General features: G+C 41.2%; 1 protein-coding gene across 1 annotated transcript in view; it reads right to left on the bottom strand.

The window, feature by feature from the left end:
• Window positions 1-16,173, bottom strand: part of ADAMTS12 (ADAM metallopeptidase with thrombospondin type 1 motif 12) — a 162,633-nt gene extending 146,460 nt beyond the window's left edge. The window contains exons 1-2 of the mRNA XM_026087174.1: window positions 16,158-16,173; window positions 15,558-15,919 (exon numbers count right to left, since the gene is read on the bottom strand). Of these exons, the coding sequence (XP_025942959.1) occupies window positions 15,558-15,919; window positions 16,158-16,173 (378 nt within the window). The remainder of the gene's footprint in view (window positions 1-15,557; window positions 15,920-16,157) is intronic.
• Between the last annotated feature and the right edge of the window lie 4,945 nt (window positions 16,174-21,118).

Below are 21,118 nucleotides of genomic sequence, written 5' to 3'. Positions count from 1 at the left end.
ATTTGCAGGCATAACATGAAAAGACTAAGCCAAAATCTGCTCTGCTATCTTGCTGGAAGATGTCATGTCTGAAGCGCAAGAAAAATCGCCAAAACGATAATGCAACATGATCTCTAAGCCAGTTCCTTTTTGTAGGTCCAGCAAAGCAATTCACATCACCACTACAAAACAAGTTTGATAGCCCAGAACCTCATTTGGGTAAATCAGCATAGCTGAAGATCTGGCACTGTGTGTTCAGTCTGTCTTTTAATACATCCCCACCTCTTTTTCCTGGAAAGCAATGATAATTGCTGCAAGTAAGGGCTCTGCAGTTAGTCATAGTTAACTTATGTTCTCCAGTTTCATCCTTCCTTCATTGGCTCCTTTGGGAGCTGTAATGGTCAATTACTTTTATATGTCTCCTTGGCATCTTTCTTCTAAATTGCTACTATGCTGAGACTTTTGAATTCTTCTCCAAAACTGAGATCCATTTCCTCATTTGAGGCAAAACAACACTTAATTGGATAAACAAGTGGCATGTTGTCCCTGTAGCTTAGCTAGCATTAAAAGAAGAAATATGTATTTCTTTGTGGAAGGAGAAACCTGCACTATTTTAATTTCTCGCTTTGACTTACCAGCATAATTATTACGAGGTACCATCATAACAGCTGAGCTGGCTAAAGAAACTTAGCTAGAGGAGAACGTATGCGAACTACAGCAATCACAAGAGTGGTTATACTTAGGCAGCTGGTAGATCATGTCACGCTGCACAGTGGGCAAGGGCGGGAAGCAGGGGTGGTGATGCTGCAAGGAGCAGTTTTATTTCATTCATGTTTCCCTGCTCCGTGCAAGATGCTGGAGTATTTAGCCATTGACTAGGAAGTGAAGGTACTACAGCAGCTGTATTTGCCAAGGTAGAACTGGGACTACACATCAGGTATCTACTCCAGAGGGTTGCGGGCAGGATTCACTCTGGTTATTCATGAATCACCAAGTTTGGAAGTCTTTTCTTCCAAGACATTAAGTTTTCCTGCTTCTGAAGGAACAGCAAAATTGGAAACCTACACACCTACCCCAGAGAGGTCACCAAATGCCTTTTGCCTCCTGTGGTCCTGCTGTGAGGCAGGCTGGCTGAGGTCAATTTGTTTTATTTTGTATATTGTTTCATATCACATCACCCTACTCCAGTTAATTTGTCAGCAACCTACTGGTACATTGTGCTCTGTCAGAAGTGCTTATTTTTACAGCAATTCTGCTAAAAAAAATAAAAAATAAAAATAATACAAGAAATCCACTATAAGAAAAAGACTTTTCCCCCCMCACACACACACTCATAAGATGCAAGCCTCAGCCCTATTTCTACTAAATAATATCCTTTTTAATTTCATAATATAGGACAAATTATGATACATAGGCTAACACCTGGAAGCCTTAACTTCATTCCATACATCATTCAATTATGCAGCACTAAAAGAGACAGCAGAGACAAGAGTGAATTAGGGACTGCAAATTAGAGTGCAAGAAAAATCATTTAATAAGAACAACTGGGAAATGCTTTGACAGATGAAAAATGGAAATGGCAAGCAAGGCTCTAGAGTCATGTCCAAATACATGGGAGAAAGGCGTAAGATGAGATGAAACTTCAAACAACAGAGGCAGGCTCTGTTTTACTCGGAACAGTCCATACTGAAGGCTGTGTCTGTATTACCTATGTGGGCTGTCTACTATAGCGATAGCTTATTTCTTATTTGCAAATTGAGCTACAACAGCAACACCTGCTTTAGAGGAGAGATAAGAAACAGTAAAAAACAGACTAAAAGTTGGAAGATATTTGCAGAGCCAGATTTCCTAACACTCATTTGCAGCTTGCCCACAGAGGGCCACCCTGCCAACCTGCCACGCAGTCTGGAGCAAGGGGCATGGGTTGCGTTACTTCCAGATGGAGGCAGAGACCCAAGGCTTGATGTTTTGCCTCCTCACTTCTGGCAGAAGCACATTCCAAAAATGTGGCAGCACTGCGTTTGCAGCGGCGAGAGCCGGCAGCAGCGCGAGGGCACAGGCAGCATTACGGTCCTCGCTGCACCACGCTGCTGCCCAACAGAGCCAGCGACTAAGGTGGCTTTAAACAACCCTCAGGTACATCAGTGCACTGCAGGAACCCAGCACGCACTGCTCGCGGCCACTTGCTCAACCCCCAGTCTTCACACGCTCTCCTCACCTGCTGTTTCCAGCCTCTCAGTTATTATTCCAAACTTAAGCCTGGTAGCGTGTCCAGGCCCTGCGCAGGAAGGGCCCCACGCCATCGACCACCACGCAAGGTACGGGAAGGGCAGGCCCCGTCCATGTTCACCAGGACTCTCAGTCACGCTCTTTCTCCGTTCAGCTGCTCGCCCGTGGGCAGAGCTGCGAGGGGTCAGAGCAGTCACAGCACTGAGATTACTGCAGCTCAACAGCAAACTGAATTTTAACCTGCAAGCAGTCACGTCTGCAACTTCCTCCGGTCCCATTACAATTTACCCCTCAAGGCGCAACCCCTCCAAGCGACACCCGGCAGTAYGGGCAGCTAATGAAAATGCCGCTTTTTAAAACATGTTACTAGATTGCCTGGAAGAGGGGGGAACCACAGCACACACAACTYCTTAAGAGACTGAGGATTTCCGGCTTACTAAAATAAGTTACTAGCACTGATTCACAGTTCTAAGGAGAACCGCAGGAACAGCTTTCTTTCATATAAAGGACCCAAGAAAAGAAATCTTTATTAGCATAAATTTAGGAAACTATATTCCAAGTGTGTTTGCTTTTAATTTCAGAAGTTTCTGACTTTAAGTGTTCACAGATAACAATGTACCTCTGCCAATCATCCAAATACAAGTTTAATCTATTGTAGGAGACAAAATGATTTTTAAAAGAATTGACTGCCACCCTGAAAACACCAAAGACATTATAAATATTTGCATGGGTGCAATATAATATCTTTTCTACCCTTCCATATTGATGGGAATACATCGCAAAGCAAAATTCCACTAATTTTGCTGTTCTCTTCCAAAAATAACAGGCATCTAATTGGGGACTAATTAACAACATTTTGGAGAAGAGACTAATTGTTCAAGGTTTATTGTTAAAGTACCTGGCATTCAGGAATATAAAGCTGATGATTTTTTTCTGTCAATTTGCCTTCCCCCCCCCCAAACTGCATATTGAGATCAACCAAAACAATTCAATAAACAAATGGGGGGAAAAAAAAAGTCCAATATTTTTACAGTTCCAAAATAAAAAATTTTTTCAAGCTTTTAACATACATATCCGGAGGTAAACCTCACCTAAAATTTAGTTTTGGATCTAACCAAAAAAAGGCACACAAAAATTACACAACCTGGGTATGTAGGAAAAAGAAGGGGAATAAAAAAAATAAAAGGGGGGGGAGGGCTGTTCAGTGATAAAACTCCCCAAATTAAAATGTAGTTGATCTGAAATGAACTTGTAGTTGATAAGAAATCACTAAAAGTAATTATTCATAGTGTACTTCTGGCAGAGACGCTTGTCTCAAATGCTGCCTGGGAACTTTCATCTAATGGAGTTCAACAAGGGTGAAATTCTACCTACAATGTTATTTCAGCTCCACAAATCCCCTTGGTGGATCCTTACAGTAATAAAAATTATTCATATTTCTCTTGCTAACACAGAAGCATGTTAATTCCCAACAGAGGAGGTTCTGCAAAAGGAAAATAAATTGTTTAGCAATCGTTCTTGCCAAAACCAAACACATCTTGTTCCCCAATACTCAATACACTATTTGCTTGATCTGATTTCATCATAAAGACAGTGGACCTGATTATATCTTGATTTAGCAATTTAATAAACTCAAACTCAGGGGAAAATTTGGGGGAATAGAAAATGAAGGTACAAACCAAAGGTAATAAAAATGAAGAAGATATATGCTTCAACTATTAAATTCCATTAAGCTCCAGAGCTACAGCCACATGCTGCTGCTGCAAAGGAACCTTAAGTGGACATTTTCTTCATGGAAACTTCCCTTGTGTTTATATTTTGGATTAAAAATTAGTTTGCAGTCTCTGTTATACAGGATATATAACTATATCGCATTTTTCTTTTCATTTCATTGTCTCCTGTGATAGGGAACTTCTTTCCAATGTGCTACACTAATGAGAGACAATCTATACTAAAACCTCAGACAAACTGAGCAGAGCGAGACAGTCTATACAAAAGACAACCCAGATTAAAGTCTCCAAATAGTCCTATAACCACAAACAGCCAGTCACAAATACAGCTGTGTGGGAGATAATGCACATTTGTGACAATTCATTAAGAGGGCTGAGCACAAAAGCAAGAAAATATGTTAGTGATATAAAGTTATTCAGGAGAGTAAAGGAGAAGGGAAGACTGATGAACTTCAGGAAGATGCAATTCAGTGTAGATTCATGAAAATGGATGCATGACAGCAAGGGAAGGGTGGAAGATATAGAGAAATAATCCTGACCTTTGTATATTAAATGATGGGCTCTGACCTGTTACTGCACAGAAATAAGAACTTGAGCTGACATTTTCATGGAAAAAAATTTAAACTATAGAACAAGCCCATCTCAGCAGCTGTCAAAAAAAGGCATATTGAGTGTTAGCAATTATCAGGAAACAAAGAGATAACACAGAATACACTACGTCACTAAATAATCCACCTCAAAAGCTGCGATCAATGTTTGACTACTCATTTTCTCCACCAAGACAATAATTTACAGAGGCAAATGAAGCTGATAGGAAGCAAGTTAAAAACAAACAGAGGAAGGTCTAAATCCACTTTTAAGTGTTGAAATCCACAGTAAAGATTCATGCTTCTAGCACCAAAGTGACTCAGGGGAGGCCAAGCAAGTACATGAAAGACAAATCCATTAATAGATACTCAAAGAGAAACCATGCTCGTATCAAGAAATCAGATCTGAGTTGAAAACAGAAGCAAGCAAGGACACAGGGGAGAGGTGCTACATGCCTACCCTATTCTTATTCTTCCCTAGATATTTAGTTACCATCATTGCTGGAGATGGGCTCTGTCTTGCACAGCATCCTTTTTCCTACAGTCTTAAACAGATTTGGTCCATCACTGTTCTAGATAAGGAAACAGATCAAGTTAACATTGCTTATGAATAAAGATACTCAAATTCTGACTGAGCATTTAGAATCTGTTCTGTTTTAAATATATACATTAAAAAATTACAAAGAGCAGATTTTGAATAAAGAAATTAAACCAAAAACAGCGTCTGCATGAGCCTCAAGTGTGAATTATAACACTTGCAATGGACTTAGATCTACCCTTTGCATTTCCATGTAGCAACAAGCCCGAGCAGTGTTACTAGGGACTTGCTGTTTGCCATCAGAGCTATATGGAATGCACAATGGATGTGTTTAAACACTACTGCTCAGTCAAAGTGAGCGGCTTGCTTTATTTTAAAGCTTGCAACTTCATATCGATCTTTCTCCAGAGCTACTAGACTCTGGCCTACCTTTCTGCAACTGGTGCTCATGCCACAAAACGTGCTCTGGAGACAGTGAAAGTAACTCACTGAAGTATCCCAGTCTAAATTACAAAATACTTAAATTCTGCTGCAATTAACAAATGGGTAGAGAAAGTCCTTTATTAAGCCCCAGTTTCTGGAGGAACCCAATACATCTGGCATGGTGTGGTAATACCCAACACATATGACATCACTGAAGTCTTCAACACAACACAGATCTGAATCCACAAAAAATTGCCTTTGTTACAAGTCTAACCTGTCTGTAATGAGAGCTATCTATTTACAGAAGTGCAAGACTTCAGAGGATCAGACACAAAATAAGTGAAAGAGCTTGACACTGACACCCTTGAGAGGCAAAGCAAAACTTCGGTTCTAGCTCACTGCTGTTTCTCTACTTCTGCAGCCTTCAATGCTTACCCCACACAGGGACCGACGTTGATCATCTTTGACCAACAAAGAATTGAAAAGACAGGATCTCGTTTCCCAGCTGCTGGTTTTCAGCTGCGGCCAGAAGCCTTGCCCAACAGAGCTGCTGTGAAGAGGCCATCAGCCCATGCTTCCTCTAAGTGCAAGCAGCAAAACCAGCATCTTTCGGTCTTTTGTTTACATCACCCACTGTTATTCACCCCCTAACATCTTGTGATCATACATCTGCTGAGAACAGGAGAAAGACAGCYTTTTTTTTTTTTTTTTTTTTTTTTAACAGCTAGGAAATAAGGCATGTAATCAGTGAGATTTGTCCCTATTAATGTCACATTATACGCATCACTGACTGGGTATATAGAAAGCTTCAGTTCTTCCCCTCTCTTGCTCATCATTAATGACTACATACAAAGCATGTGCTGCAATGGGCAGCAGGTACAGCAGATAGAACTCTTAGTCTTTAATCCACTTCCATGATGTTGAAAGGAAAGGTCCAACTTGGAAGTTAACAGTTAATATGCCAACCAGGGAAAACAATTCTGAGAACAGCAGAACTATAGCAAAGCCTGGTTTCCCATAGATTTGCTTCCCACATATGCTCTATTTCCTCACTGAAAGCAGTTTTCTCCAATATCCCTTGAATTTTCTCCTCCAGGACTCCTCACTGCCCAGGTGGGCCAGGGCAGCTCAGCACCCTACTCAGTACCAAGTTACAGCTGTGCTGTCTCRCAGACCAACTGGCTTATGTTGATCGGTCATTTGATTGATCAGAAGTTCTCTCCTTTACCTGCAAAATTTGTAAAAATTTAATGTCTGATATCTCCGTTTCTTTCAGATTTGGTTGAATTCCGTCAACAAATTCCAAAGATACTAGAAGGAACAGAAACAGACTGTCTTAAAAGCCTCATTCTTATGCAATCAAAAAGATACTATATATATTTTTTCATTTAACTTCTGGGTTGTGAACCTTTAGAGTGGGGCCGCAATTTCATAATTTTCCTCAACCAGTGAGAAGCTTTTTTTTTTTTTTTAATAAAGAGATGAGATTAAAAACAACAACCACCACCACCCACACCTTTCATAAGCGCAATCCTTCAGGAAAAAACATATTAGAAGATTCATTATAAAGGCTCGTAAAAGCTGGAAGTATGATTGTATAGCTCTGTTTCAGAGCAGCATTCCAAAGCAACTAGCAAACAAGTAGACAGATTTAAACAAGAGAATAACACTTCTTAAAACTACATGAAAACATCTGCCTTCTGTATCTCCCCAAAAGATCATAGCGTTATCCTGAAAGAGCAAGACATTCAAATCCTGGACACTCCATTCAAATTGGTAACTACTTTAATCCTTATTTTAACCTATCCCAACAATAACAGTTTCACTGAAATGTACCAACTCCATAGTAAAAACTGTGTCGATATCCAGATTCTGGGTTAACAGCTTCACACTGCTGGTCTTGGCCTTGTCGCCTTTGACCAACAACAGACACAGCTAGATTCTCACGGACTGAGATCACTGATGAGATTCATTTGACCTATCAATTAGAGTATTTTGCAGACAAAAGACTGGGGGAAGGGAGCTGGCAGATGGATGAAGTTGGAGCTCAAACACAAAGAAAAGGGATGGATTTTGATGTAAAGTACCAATCAAATACCAATCAGAGTTTGAATAATAAATCTGCAAAATCTGACTTTAGATGTCTTCAAGAGAATTAAAAAAACAAAAACAAACCCACACACTAATCAAGCAAGGAGAATATCCAGATATTTATTATCATACAGAAAATATTGGCAAAACATGACAAAAAACAGACAGGACAGTGTGCATTGACTTTACTTTCAGTGTAAATTTTTCTACTTACAGCATTTTGCGTTACTACTGCCTAGAAGAAGAAACATACAGCAGTAACACAACAGAGTTACTAACAGTTCTTTCCTCCTTTATATATGGCAGAAAAAGCCAAATCACAACATTTAGACTTTGGAGGCTCTATTATAGCCAAGCATGGAGAAATTCCCTTTCCCTCCTGCCATTCCACAGGCTCCTTATGCCTTGCATTTTGGCTCCAACAGATTATTGCTGGCTGGACAAACCAAAAGATTTTGCTCTGCAGATGTCACTGACATCTAAACAGAGAGGTCCATGAACAGATAGAGCCGTCTGCTGTACTTCCAACTGCAGGCAGGATCCACCAACTACTACAAGGTAGGGGAACGGCAAATGAAGAATTGAGAAACTCACTTGAAGTCAGTAGGGAGAGATGAATTAAATTAGTTTCTCCAAGTTTTTACCCATTAAAAAAAAAAAAAAAGCATAGTTCTCTTACATAAAAGGAAAAACTTGTTTCCAAGCAGCAAAATAGTCAAGGGAAAAAACTTTCCTCCTTACATTGCAGTAAGAGAAGATGCTGACTCTCATCTTCACAATTACTAACAAAATGCATTTTTTAAGCAAAGCTTCAAAACACAGGATTAAAACAAACAAACAAACAAAGAAACCTTAACACATGAAATTGTTCCAAACAGGAGCTTTCAGAAGAATTTGGAAAATGCAGCCCAGAATATTTTTCCTTATCTCTTTTAGAGTAAACAAAACTGATAAGGGAAGAGACTTCTGGAGAAAGACTTTTGCATGTGTGTCTGCGTACACTTGATCCCAGAATAGAGTTCATTTATTCAGGTAGTGCAATAGCAATATGCTTCAGTTCTTTGCCATCAGCATCTCTTAAAATAAGAGCCATCAAAACAAAACACTTCTCCAAATGCATTCTGAGACTGTAACATTCCACATCAGGGAAAAGAGTTGAATTCAATTTCAGATGGCCACAAGAGCAACTTAAGAAAAGGGGAAATGTAACCTTTACTTAAGTGTATTTCTTCACTGCCAAATACTTATCCACTTGTGATAATGGAAAAACAGTCGCATTTGAGGAGAAATAATTTTGTTAGCCGCACAGATTTCAAGAACACTACCAGGATGCCCAAGTTTAGGCTTATGATAGAGACCTAGTTACAAGGAGAGAAACTATTAAATTTCAGAGCTATTAAAATGCTGCATTACTAAATCATCAGACAATTTACTTCATGAAACTGTAACAACAATCCTGAAAGGTTCCCTTGAATTACCAGATTACAGGTCAGTCAATCCAGACACCCGATTATTCAGTTTCACTTTCTATTTACATTTGAGTATTATGTTTATAGAGCAAGCTGATTTCAGTAACATTATAACATGTGACTAACAATTAAGGCATGTGATACTCTGCCTTACCAGACTTGAAACAAGGAAAAAAATAGGTTAAAACTGGAGTCTGAAAATGCTAATTTAGATATGCAGCAGCAGTGTTATTCAGGAAATGTTGGGAATGAAAAGCAAAGGAAATCCTCATCATCACATGAACTAAAATCCATCACAAGGACTAAAACACAGGTAGTCCAGCAGGGAATAGAGACATGGTCATTTCTCCAGGCTATAGCAGTGGAGCGTGCAGAACAGTAGCTCTGCAGGGCTCTGATCACTACCTTTAACAACAGGTTAACAAACTATTTGTTACTAACAAGTCAGCCTCACAAACTGGAAGATGCAGAAGCAGACAAGAATCCCTATTACTGAATATATAAGCTTGGTATGCGTTTTATCTTTCCGTTACTTTGCTTCCTTACTATAAAACTGTTTTAAAGTAAACAATTCTTTATCCCTAAACCTTGTCTAAGGAAAACACCGACTTAGAGTAGCCTGACATGCTGACACAGGCTTTCCATACCCGTAAGAGGGGAAAGTCTAGAATAGTAGTATTAGATTGCTCTCGTAGAGCACAATACTTTATACCTGCATGGAGTGGTTTCACCTGGGACAGACTGTAAGATGATAAAACAAGGGTCAGTATGGAAAAGGCATCTCATGCTAACTAGGAAAGTTTCTTCATATAGCACGGGAGCAGAGAAAATACTGAATTCCTCAAAACTGAAGCAAGTTTGCAAGATAAAATGACACTGATGGATTTTACACAACATTGTTAAGATTAAGAATACAGGTAGTATTGCATAAGTACCAGAGATCATTCTTCATTTTCATATAATGGTGATACCCTGCAGTAAGGCAAATGGTTACACTAGAGAGTAACTCAGCGCTGCTCTGCTTTTCAGCGACAGACAGCTTGTCGCATGCCTTAGGGCGGGCACTGACCTGCCCAGAGAGGACCCACTCAGCGCATCTCCCACCAGCTGCCATACAACACCAACACCATCATGCACCCACCAAAGCGGTCAGAGGGGGCTGCCCCGAATGTGGCTGGGCACAGAAGGAAGAACTGAGGTGGGGGCCGTCTTTTAAAACGCCTGGGCACAGGCAGCAGACCYCACCCAGTTTTCCCACAGGGCACCAGGGTATGGAGCAGCCAACAGGTTTGATGAGCCCATCACTGCTGAGAAGAAATGCTGCAGCGTTCTGCAGTAGCTGGATTTGGGGGGAAGAAACGGATGCCTTCATGATTCTCTCTACTTCATTGCTGTTGTCCAGACAGCAGAAAACAACAGCACATAGAGCAAATGCTAGCCTCATGTTGATCAGGACAGAGGCAACCAGCTACAGGCAGCCAAAACATGACTTGCTCACAGTACTGTGCAAGGCCAAGTAGGGAGTCCGAGAGCTCCACCAGGTACAAGCATAAAGACTGATCTCAGTTTTCCTCTTCTGTTTCCATGCTAATGTTTAAGTTCTCTGAAAATAAAGAGATTACCAGAAGTTCAATGGCAACTGTCCATTGACAGCTTTGCATTTTAAACATATGTCAGAGAAACAAAGTTCTAATGATGTCCTCTCCTCTAAAAATACTATAAAAAATGTCCATGTTACTGATGAACAAAAGAGGGCCCTCCTTGTTCCTGATGAAGAAGCCAGATTATTGGAGAAAAATTTACTCCCCAACTCTATAGGACTCAGTGCATAAACTTAGGGTATTCATTCAACTTTCCTGAGTTTTGTTCCCTTCCCAGCCCTATTTTGGGGATGGCTGACATTACTGCTGCTACACAAGGGATCTCAGGACTAACACAACTGAGAATTAACACACTAGTGTTTGTAAACATTCACTACAACCATCTGCGGAAAGAAACTGTAGAAATGTAAAGCATTATTAGAAGTTTGTCCTAAACAGACCGCCAAGACAAATCCAAATATTTCCATTGACAGGGACAAAAATGAAAACATTTCCTCCATTTACTTCCACTTGGAAACTTTCCTGTACCTAAGAGATTTGATGCCCGCTCTTCTCTCAAGTGCCACTTTCGATTCATTTCTAGTGTTCCAGTGGTGACCTTTTCTTTGGCGTTTCCTCCTCCATTTGTGCCCCCCACATAAACAGCAAGGTCTGCAACGACGTGAGAAGCATGGGACAGTCTTACGCCTCATGAAGAGTGGGGCAGTCTCTTCTGCCAGACCCACAAGTGCAAAGGCCTTAACTAGACAACTGACCCAGAGAAGAAGAGACAGTTTATACACTGATGTTCTTCAACTTGTTAAGAAGGACCTCCTTAGCATGAAATGGAGAAAAGGATATCACAAGGTAACAGAAAAAAATGCATTTGGAAAATACAGCTCAGTTCCTCCAGATCTCTGCTGGCTTTTCCTCTTTATCTTCTCGTCTGGTTCTGTCCAAAGTCCCTTTATGAACCTAGCCATTTGTTTCCAAACATGTTTCTGAAAATAAAGACATATTTAAATCAAAAAGGAAAACCTCATACAACGACTTCTCTGTTTCTTCCACTTGCAGGCCATTTGGGGAATATATAAATACACAGGAAATGAAGTTAGTAAAATATCAGAGGGTTTTGGTTTTTTTCAAGCCACCTAAAAAGAAATGCTGTAAATCTTAAGGACGATGGCTTTCTAGCTAATAAAGCAGCATACTGCTGACCTGGAGAAACACTAACAGCATCAGGCAGAAAGTTGTTTCCCACATTTTGCAAGTGCTGCTTCTCTTTTTCAGTCATCTGTAAATATCAGTCAGTCAAACAGATGCCCCCTAGAAATTACATCTCCTCAGAAACAGCTGTTTTACCTCTGTCCACTTGATTTATAGAGGAGAAAAACTGAATCCCCAAAATGTCATGAATAAAAATGAATAGTAAGAGCTATACCATTGTTACATGAAAAAGTGATGCCCGTAACAGTAATGTCAATGGAAGCAGGAATATATTTTAAAATAAAAATATATGGGAAATGAAAGTCCATTTCTATGTTTTCCATCGGTGCTGCGTTTGATCTTTATGACAGGACAAACCTACACCACACATCTTTGTTCTGCTCTTATACTATGCTATTATCCTGGAAAATCAGGAACCTTTAAATATGAACAATAGTTTAAATAGAGCTCATAAAAGAGAAAGTCATTCCAGGAAGAAGATTAAAACTAAGATTCCCCTACTACAGTCAGCTGTAGGATTTTATTTTGTCCTAATTCCAGCCAAAAGGTTTTTGAGGGCTTTTTGTTTGTTTGGGTTTTTTGGTGCACAAGTTGAAATATTCTTTAGCATATCACTTCAACATAACATCAAGACAACATTTCAACCATTTCCACTTAAAACTTCAACAAAAGGGATATTCCAGTGAAACATACTGATTTAATCAGATCAATATTTTCCAGTATTATAAGTTTTTTGACCAGCCCATTAAGAAAGCCAAAAATTAGTAGTTTAGGGATAACACACTTTCCTGTCACTCATTACCACAGTAAATTGGTGCCTCACTTCATTTATTAAAGACCATCTCCACAAAAGAGCCTACTAGGTTTATCATTTCATAATGTACCAAGAGCAGTCAAGCCAAAATGGTGCCAGGAAGGAAGCATCACTAATATTACCGTTTCCTGTACTTGAATGCTAAGGTATAAGTTCTTACCTGCTCAGGTATCTGCTCGTGAGGCTTGAGCACTGCACCAGCACTTGGCGAGCTCGCAGTGGCTGGCTGGGGAGCTGCAGCTTACTGGGACCCACTTGCCGAAGCAAACCCACGAAGAGCCCAGTCCTCACCCAGGCGCTCACAGGCAAGGCCCTGTGCAGTGTTCACTGCTGCTCAGTTGTATTCTGGGTAGCTGATACCTTTCAAGCACACCAGTTTGTCGTCTTTCTCTTCTTTCCATCGTCTTTCTCTTCCTTCCATCTCAGTCCCAAAGATCCTTATCAGCTCACCCTGTGCAATTCACTATTTCATATAACTTTTTTACCACATAGTTTAGAATTCATCTCCTACAGTATAATTTCTCCTCAAGGGATAGTTTGGTTTTTTTTAATCCCAAATAATTTTTGCTAATCCCCTAGTGTTTATCTATTCTCAGTTCTCCTTCTCTGCCTCATGAGAATAAACAGGAAATGTGTTTTTATAGAGAAATACAATACAGTCCACGAAAAAGACACAAAAAAAAGACATGGTGCTGAACAAAAAAAATGGGCATTTCCAGGATGGCAGTAAATAACCATTACCTTAGGACACAGCAGACAACCACAAACTGGTTCAGAGCATCCTGAAATCTGGATTCCATTTCTCCACACTGCCAAAACCCTATTGGGCATTAATAAATATTTTCATGCCACAGTGAATATTTGGAGAACTTCCAGAGGAAAGGCAAGCTGAGCCACCTTCCCCAGTCTGCGGCACTTGCAGGAACTAAGAGATTCAAATCTAGCTCCTACTGTGCCCTCTTCAGAGCAGAGACTCAGAGAGCCTGTCTTCACCTCTTCTCTACCACTTTCAGACTTGAAAAATCATCCCATCAAAACCATCATGTTTTCCCCCAAGGTCAGTTGCAACCTGAATTAATCCATGAGTCTGTTTTCAAACTTTTGCTTTTGGGAAAAAAATCCGTATTTTTCTGATAAAAGTATTATGTCAAAAAAAAAAAAAACACCAAACAAAAAACAATACAGCTCTGTCTTTGAGCAAACAATGTTTCAAAGATCTCCAAACCAAACTAAACTTCAAAGAGTTTGTGACCCAAGTGAAAGTGTCACTTCTGAAGCATTTTACCAGGCTCAATTTATAACAATTTGGATTATTTTTTTAAATCCTTCTTGCGGACTATTTCAGAAGGCATAATGATGATCCAGCATTTCATTTCCAAGTTCTCCCTTCATGAATACTAACAAAGGTGCTCTGGCAAAGCACATGACAAATCAACCCAAGCAACTGCTTGTATCATCACACCACCTTTTTCTTACTGCCCATCTATGACTATAGAGCATTTCAGAGAAGCTTTGATAAATTGGTCCCTATCAGAAAAATTAGTTAGCAAAACTCTAATCTTCAAAGCATCAATTCCACAGCAGTTATCTCAAGTAATGGTTTATTTCCCCAGGCAATATGCCAAAAAGGTTTTCAGCACTCATGTGCGATAATCCAAAGGTTTCCATTTCATCTACATCAGACCTGCCTTCATGTTACTTTTCACACATTGTCAGGATATTTCAGAAACCCACAGATTTTCCAAAGCTTTATACTTCCCCATAGCAAGGAGCCCCTTTATGCATCCACAGGCTGGCAGGGAAACGATATACTTTACAGATATTCAGCTCGATGTTATGTTCAGGCTCAAGAGCAAACTCTTTCTCTAGCCTGTGCATTGAGACATGTTGGCCAAAAGGGGTCAGTGCACTGATCTACGCACTTTCAGAGGCCAGCATTTGTCACTCTAAAGTGCCTAAGCAAATGCATACCTTATCACCTCTGCTAGCACATCCAAGCTCCTTGCATTTTGCTTCCTACAGATTGTGTGTCATGCTACACAGCTTCCTAAAAATGTCCCCACACCCGGGGTTGTCACCTCCTCTTCCCTCCCGCACAAGGTAGGTCCAGCCTTATGCTCTAGAACTAGAAACATCCTTACAAGCGTTCACAGTATTTCAGGCTCATCTGAGCTACAGGAGAGCTAAAAAACAGAGCACAGCAAAAATAAGGTTTCCACCTCCTTGTCCCAGTCTGAAACACAGGTTATTGAGAAATGCAGAAATTTAAGCTCCAGCCTTGGAAATTCTTCTTTGAAAGAAGACTAAAACTGGTTCCGGTTTAAATTTAAAGCTCTAAGCTTCCATTAGCATTTACCGCTGAAGTTGCAGTGCGCTTCTGAAGCAAATCCCTCAGTTGTCCCCACTTAGCACCTGCTAGTTTGGTCTGTAAGCTAGTTTTGGTGCACCTGAACTGAATCCCTTACAGAGGAAACTAAAACAGAAGCTCCCATCCAGACGCATAGCAAATGTACGCCAACTACTAGTAGGATCAAAGTGATGGCTTGAAGCCATCCAAATGATAGAGATGTTCAGTCCAGGTCACCAGAAAAAAAAACAAAAAGCCACACACAAAAAAAAACACAGAACAAACAAACAAAAAAACCCACCTAATCAAAATTAAACCCCAAGAGGCCTCAGCATCAACTCCTTTGACCTGCCAATCCCTTCCTCCAAAAATCCAGATTATATCCATAGACTTAACCTGATATTTTCAGAGAGTTATATTAGTAAGATATCAGATAGGCCCACTGAGTTTCTTAATGCACACGTTCACGTACAAATGCTTTAGCTCAGTTCTAATGAGACCAAAATTAGCCCAGAACCCCAGCAAAAGGTCACAGTCACTTACCAGGCCATTGCAAGTGCTGATTGCGGCAGTCCCGCTCCCAGAGTYTGGCTGCAATACTGTGCCAATGAAATGGCAAGGAACTCCTGAGCGAGTTGCGATCTTCGCACTAGTGTGGTTGCCACGTCTCCTTTCTACTATGTAGTTACGGGAAAGAAATCCCATGTGGACAGTCAAGTTAAAAAACAGATCCTTCTCCTCATGGTTAATTTTATAATATACCACATTTTCCTTTTTGCTGAGGTCTCTCTTCTTCCTTGCGTTTGAGATGTGATGGCGTAAATTAAAAGAAAGAAAATGCCCACTCGCATCTACTCTTGCTGGATCAACCACGTGGTATTCTTGCAATGTCTTGATAAAGTGCTCTGAGAGGAGGGGGGGGGGAAAAAAGAAGCAAAGCTGGGGTAAGTTCTAGCCTTGTCAGAGTTCACATGGTTTAAAGGGAAACTTGTGAGTGAGGAAAATTCATCACACCATCCTACTGGCACAACGGTGGGGCAGCACACAGACCACTGTACAATAGATTATAGCACTCACTTTAAGAGATAAACATTCTTCTTCCCAAATATTTTGTCACATTTCAAATAAAGCATTGACTCTCACCTCCCTCCATTCCCATCCCTGCTACAAACCCTGTCCGTCTTTGGTCCCCAATACCCCAGGCTAGGCTCTGATCAAGGAGATGATCCCAAAAAAACTGACTGCCTGAAGGAGGAAACAGCCTTACAAATACACATAGGAGAGCAAAGAAAAAAACATTACTGGTTGGCACGGCAGGCAATAGCTATAGGACAATTGGTAGCACCCAGCTTTAGCAGACCTTGTAGCGAGGAGAGGATTTTAAGGAAGGATTTGAACAAGAAGAGTGAAGTCACTGTACCATTTTGTATAAGGAGCTCCCATTGGGATAAGATCAGATACCTTATCACTTATTAGAATCTAGCAGGAGAAGAAATTAGAATCTAGCAAGGGAAGAAAGCATCACTGGCATCGTCTCTTACTGAGATACCAAACAAAAAACACCTGTTCCTGATTTTTTTTTTTTTTAAGTCAGTGTAAAACTCAAAAGCCCCAAGCAAATAAGACAAATCCACATAAATCACACTTCCTTAGAGCTCATTCCCTACAAACCAGATCTTCAATTGGCATGTTTGACTTCAGCCCAAGAAATCACAGTCTGAACATTTTTCATCAAAAGAAAATTGTGAGGATATGTATCATTCCAGTCTGTCCTTCCCCAAGGCTGTTCTTCCTTCCTGAAGTCCCAGCCACTTATCCATGAAGTGATTACACCTCATTCATTAAGTAAGCTGGCTAACGAAGCAATTAACCTGCTCCAGGAACTTCCAGAACACTTTCTCCCTCCCTGGGACTGGCGAAACAATCCTTCCTCTGGAGAAGTTTCACTCCTCACTGACTACACCTTCAAAGCCGCACGGGTTAAATCACACCCAAACAGATACGTGTCTCAATTCATCCCCTCTGGGAGGAGGCGCAGCTCCTTTGTGCCCATTAGCTGCAGTGTGAGATGCAGGTGCTCATATTTCCTAAGGCCATGGACACTTGAGACACGTGCACTGAAATATTCCCAATCCAAAAAATTTCCTAGCACATATAGAAAATTACATAAGCAACTTGGCCTTGTGTCAGTGGCACCTTTACCCCAGAAGCAAGCTTGTTGCACCCACATACGATAGGTTTGCAAGCAAACCTTCCCGTCAGTCCACAGTGACTGTGTGCCTTCACAGGATAAGCCACAGCCGTGGGCCTTTAGACCACCACAGCTGCAGCAGACCTCCACACCTACTGCTAATTCAGAGACACAGCTGTATCCTGCCTCTTCCCACACAAGCACAGTGGGGACTGAGACACTGGAAACTCAGCTGGCACCTTCCTGCCTGCTGTTTACAGACCCTGATGATAGCCAGCTGCCTGGCAATTCAGTACCTGGAGCTACACAGAGGGTGGTCCTCACCCTCCTCACACTCTAGAGAGAAGCAAACAGTGGGGAAGAGAGGAGGAATACCCCAAAAACATGGCTGCAGTTAAAATTCTAAGACTTTGGGCATTTTCCTCCATATCCCATATTGTGCTAGCAAAGATGGGGTTAGAAAGAACCCCGCAAGACCAGGCCCTCCATCTCCCTGTCTCGCAGCACAACTCATGCAACGCTCAAATTAAAACCCTGAAGGGCAACTTCTTTGTTTGCTGTCACTGTATGATTTGATCCTGCTTTATGTCTTGAGCTTAACTTCTTGTGGCTTAACAGATTAGCTCCACACAAGACTTGTGGTTTTGGACTTCAAACTATTCAAGGAAGTTTTTTATTTCRCCACTACACTAATTATTATGTAGAGGTTAAGGCAAGTTAGACATCATCAGTTATAAGAAAAAACTTCCTAAGCATCTGCTGTTAACAGGATTATCAAAAGGAAAGAATTTTAACTTCTCCCATCCACACTTTAAATACTCATTTCTGAATGCCAGTAACTGGAGAGGGGAAATATGCTGGAATATAATAGACTGTAMTACAACTAGAGAAATTAATTATTAAAAACTCTGCGAAAGACCAGAGGGAATAAGATAACAATGCAACAAAGTTTAACAAGATGAGGCTAAAGATATTTCCGCAAGTAATCAGCATCAGTGATGTCCAGACTCTTGCACAGAGTTTAACAAGGCAATCCTATCAATATTAAAACAACTTACTAAGCTCTGTGTTAAGCCTAACACAATTTGATCTTTCCAGCTGCAGAAGAGAGAGACTAAAAGACAGGAGGCATGATTTGGATGATATCCTACTGCTCTTCTAGGAAAGAAAAACAATCATCAAACCTTTAAAAGGGAGAAGCAAGAAGAATTTAATACATGCAATCCACAATGCGCAACAAGAGTAGTAGTCTTCAACACTGACTCCTTCAAGTTTTCTAAAGTAGTAACTAGTTCATATTCAAACACTAGGGGTTCCCATAAAAATTACCATTTCTCCTGTCCCACCCCCTTAATGCTTTGTGTGCCAGCAAAAATTAAATGCGATGAATCTATCCCGCTGCCCTTGACAGGCCTCAGGGCTGACAGGTCACGTTTACCATAACATGCATTGCTGTACATCCTTGCAATATAAGGAGGCAATTCAGTATCGGTAAGTATTTGGAAAGGAGCAATTGCTGTCTGATTAGCACTTAAACTAATAAGAACAGCAAATGGAAAGGAGATATGAATTAAGAACAATGCCATTAGAATAGCAATGATAATAATACTATTGCAAATAGACTTTTAATATAATCTTTAAACGCCATCATAGATGCCCCTTTTGAAAAGGCCCACCAACTTTTGTGTTGTGKAGGCATTCCCTTGGAGTTGGGCCTTAACCACATGCAAGAAGGAAAGACTGTGAAGATAAGCGATGGAGTAGAAGGCAGAAACAACCACGAGGAGCTATGAAACTTCTTTGCTGAAGTGGCTGAAGTTTATCCTACTCCTCTGACAACTCTGGCTCACCTATCTATTCTTCTGAACAGTATTATTACTCAGAGATGGTGTTCAGATCTAAAGTCAGTAGATAGGGCGGAGGGCAGCTAGGACCTGTTCCTCCAGATCTCCCCATGCAAGTGTCCCTAGCAGCAGCACTGTTCTTCTCCTTGGCAATTCACAGCACTCTCCAGTGCAAGGAGGTTCTGAGCAGAGCTTTCCAGGGSCACTGCTTACTAGTGTAGGTCAGGAAAGAGAAGACTTTCCTGGGAGACTTATGTAGAGCCCGTTTTGGGAACGCTTTGTCTTTCCACAACTGCAGCCTGAAYGCTGGCTTGCATCCACGTTGTGAGCGGGACCAAAGCAATGAATTAAGCAGAGCATGTTCAGGGCAGTACTCTGCCTTGGAACAAGAGTGTTTGCACTGGCCCTTCTGGGCACACAAGACCAGCAAGGTTCAGGAGCAAAGAGCATGCCCTTAGAGCTTAGTTGAGGAATCTAAGAATTGCTTAAGTCATTTGAAAAACTTTCCGTGCAGACGCTGCTAATTCTGTATCATGACAGACATCTGATAAAATTGAACACCACTGCTGCCTGCTCTGCACCTGTGTGGATTCAGACTCCAACAAATGACAGAGTACTGCCTGTWTGAAGAATTGCTGTACACAAAGTGAATAAATTAGAATAAAGAGAAAGATATTCATGGTCTGTCACACGTACTAGGAAATGCACGATTTCTTTTAGACAGAAAATGTGCTTTCTCTGTAGACAAAGTTTCTTTAAAGCGTGACACCATCATTTGCCATTGTTTCATCTTCAAGTCTCCTACATCTGCCTCTCAGACCCTCTGGCTTCTTTTCAAATGATTCCTTGGGACAGAGGAAGGCTCCGTTCCCAGCCTTCCAGCTCCTCAACACCCCCGAGCTGAGAAGATCCATCCTAGAGAACAGTCATTCAAAAGGCCTTGAACATGTAGCAAGAGTATCCCTAACTGTCCAATCAGCCACACTCATTGCAGATGCTGAGTGAACACCACATTTAAAAATCACTTCAGCTATGCAAGGCACAAGTTTTAGTCCTGACTGTTGCACACTTCATACTTATTGATACATTCAACTTGCTTTCTTACTGTTACAAAAAAAAAAAAAAAAAGAGCTAAATTTTGAACTGTCCCTTTACGCAAAGCTTCCTGCAGACTTTTGGAAAACCCTAGATTTGATGCCTAGAAAATGAAATTCTTTCTATATCTGCTTCTGGATGCCTGGCACATAAACAGTGAATACTTGCTAACATAGCTATCCCTGTCCTGTTCCTCTTACAGCSACAGAAATGCAATCATTCCTTTTGCTCACTTTAAGTGAAGCCACTAGAAACTAACTTCAGGATAACTGTTCACTCTTCAGGCAGTTTATTTAACCACTTTACCTTCTCACGAGCTCAGAGGTGCACAGGAGCTTTTTCTTCCGTGCTCAAGCCATCTCCTTGACAGCACCACAGCTGATTAGATTGGGAAGGTCTTCAGCAAAATTTCCTCCTATGCTTGGAGGTTTTCTACTACTAGGCAGAGCCTTCCAACTAATCACAATTTTCCTCTCCTGATTTTCCTTAAATAAGCAGCAGTACTAAATTCGCGTATTACACCACCCCAGCTAGATGTTCAGCTGATGGAGTAAAGTTAAGCCACCCGCGGAAGCAGCCGCTACGCYGGGAGCGGCTGGCAGGAAGGAGACTCTTCCTACAAATGAAGCCTCCGTCCTAATTTGCCCCCCCTGCTGCATGTGAGCAACTCGCAGTTAATTTTACACCCTGGTAACACCAACCCTTCCGCAGTTTGTGTTTCTGCAGTACAGGCGTTATTGGTAAACAAGGAAAAAAGTACATTTTTCAGGACGCTAAACTCCTTCAGTTTTGCAGTCAGAAGTGGCTGCAAAAAAAGATAAAGAGATAACGCCTGCGTGAGGACACCCGCGGATGCAGCAACGCGGGTCCCCGCGCAGCGCAACTGCACCGCCTGCAGGAGCGCGGGCGGGCGCGGGAAGCAGCGCTCCGCCGCTCCGCTCCGCGCACGGGCTCGGCCGGCCGGCAGCGGCGCG

The sequence above is a fragment of the Apteryx rowi genome, unplaced genomic scaffold (genome assembly GCF_003343035.1).
Source record: "Apteryx rowi isolate R43461 unplaced genomic scaffold, aptRow1 scaffold_71, whole genome shotgun sequence".
Classification (NCBI taxonomy): Eukaryota; Metazoa; Chordata; class Aves; order Apterygiformes; family Apterygidae; genus Apteryx; species Apteryx rowi.
Note: the sequence above shows the minus strand (reverse complement) of the source record. Positions and strands in the feature narration are given on the sequence as shown.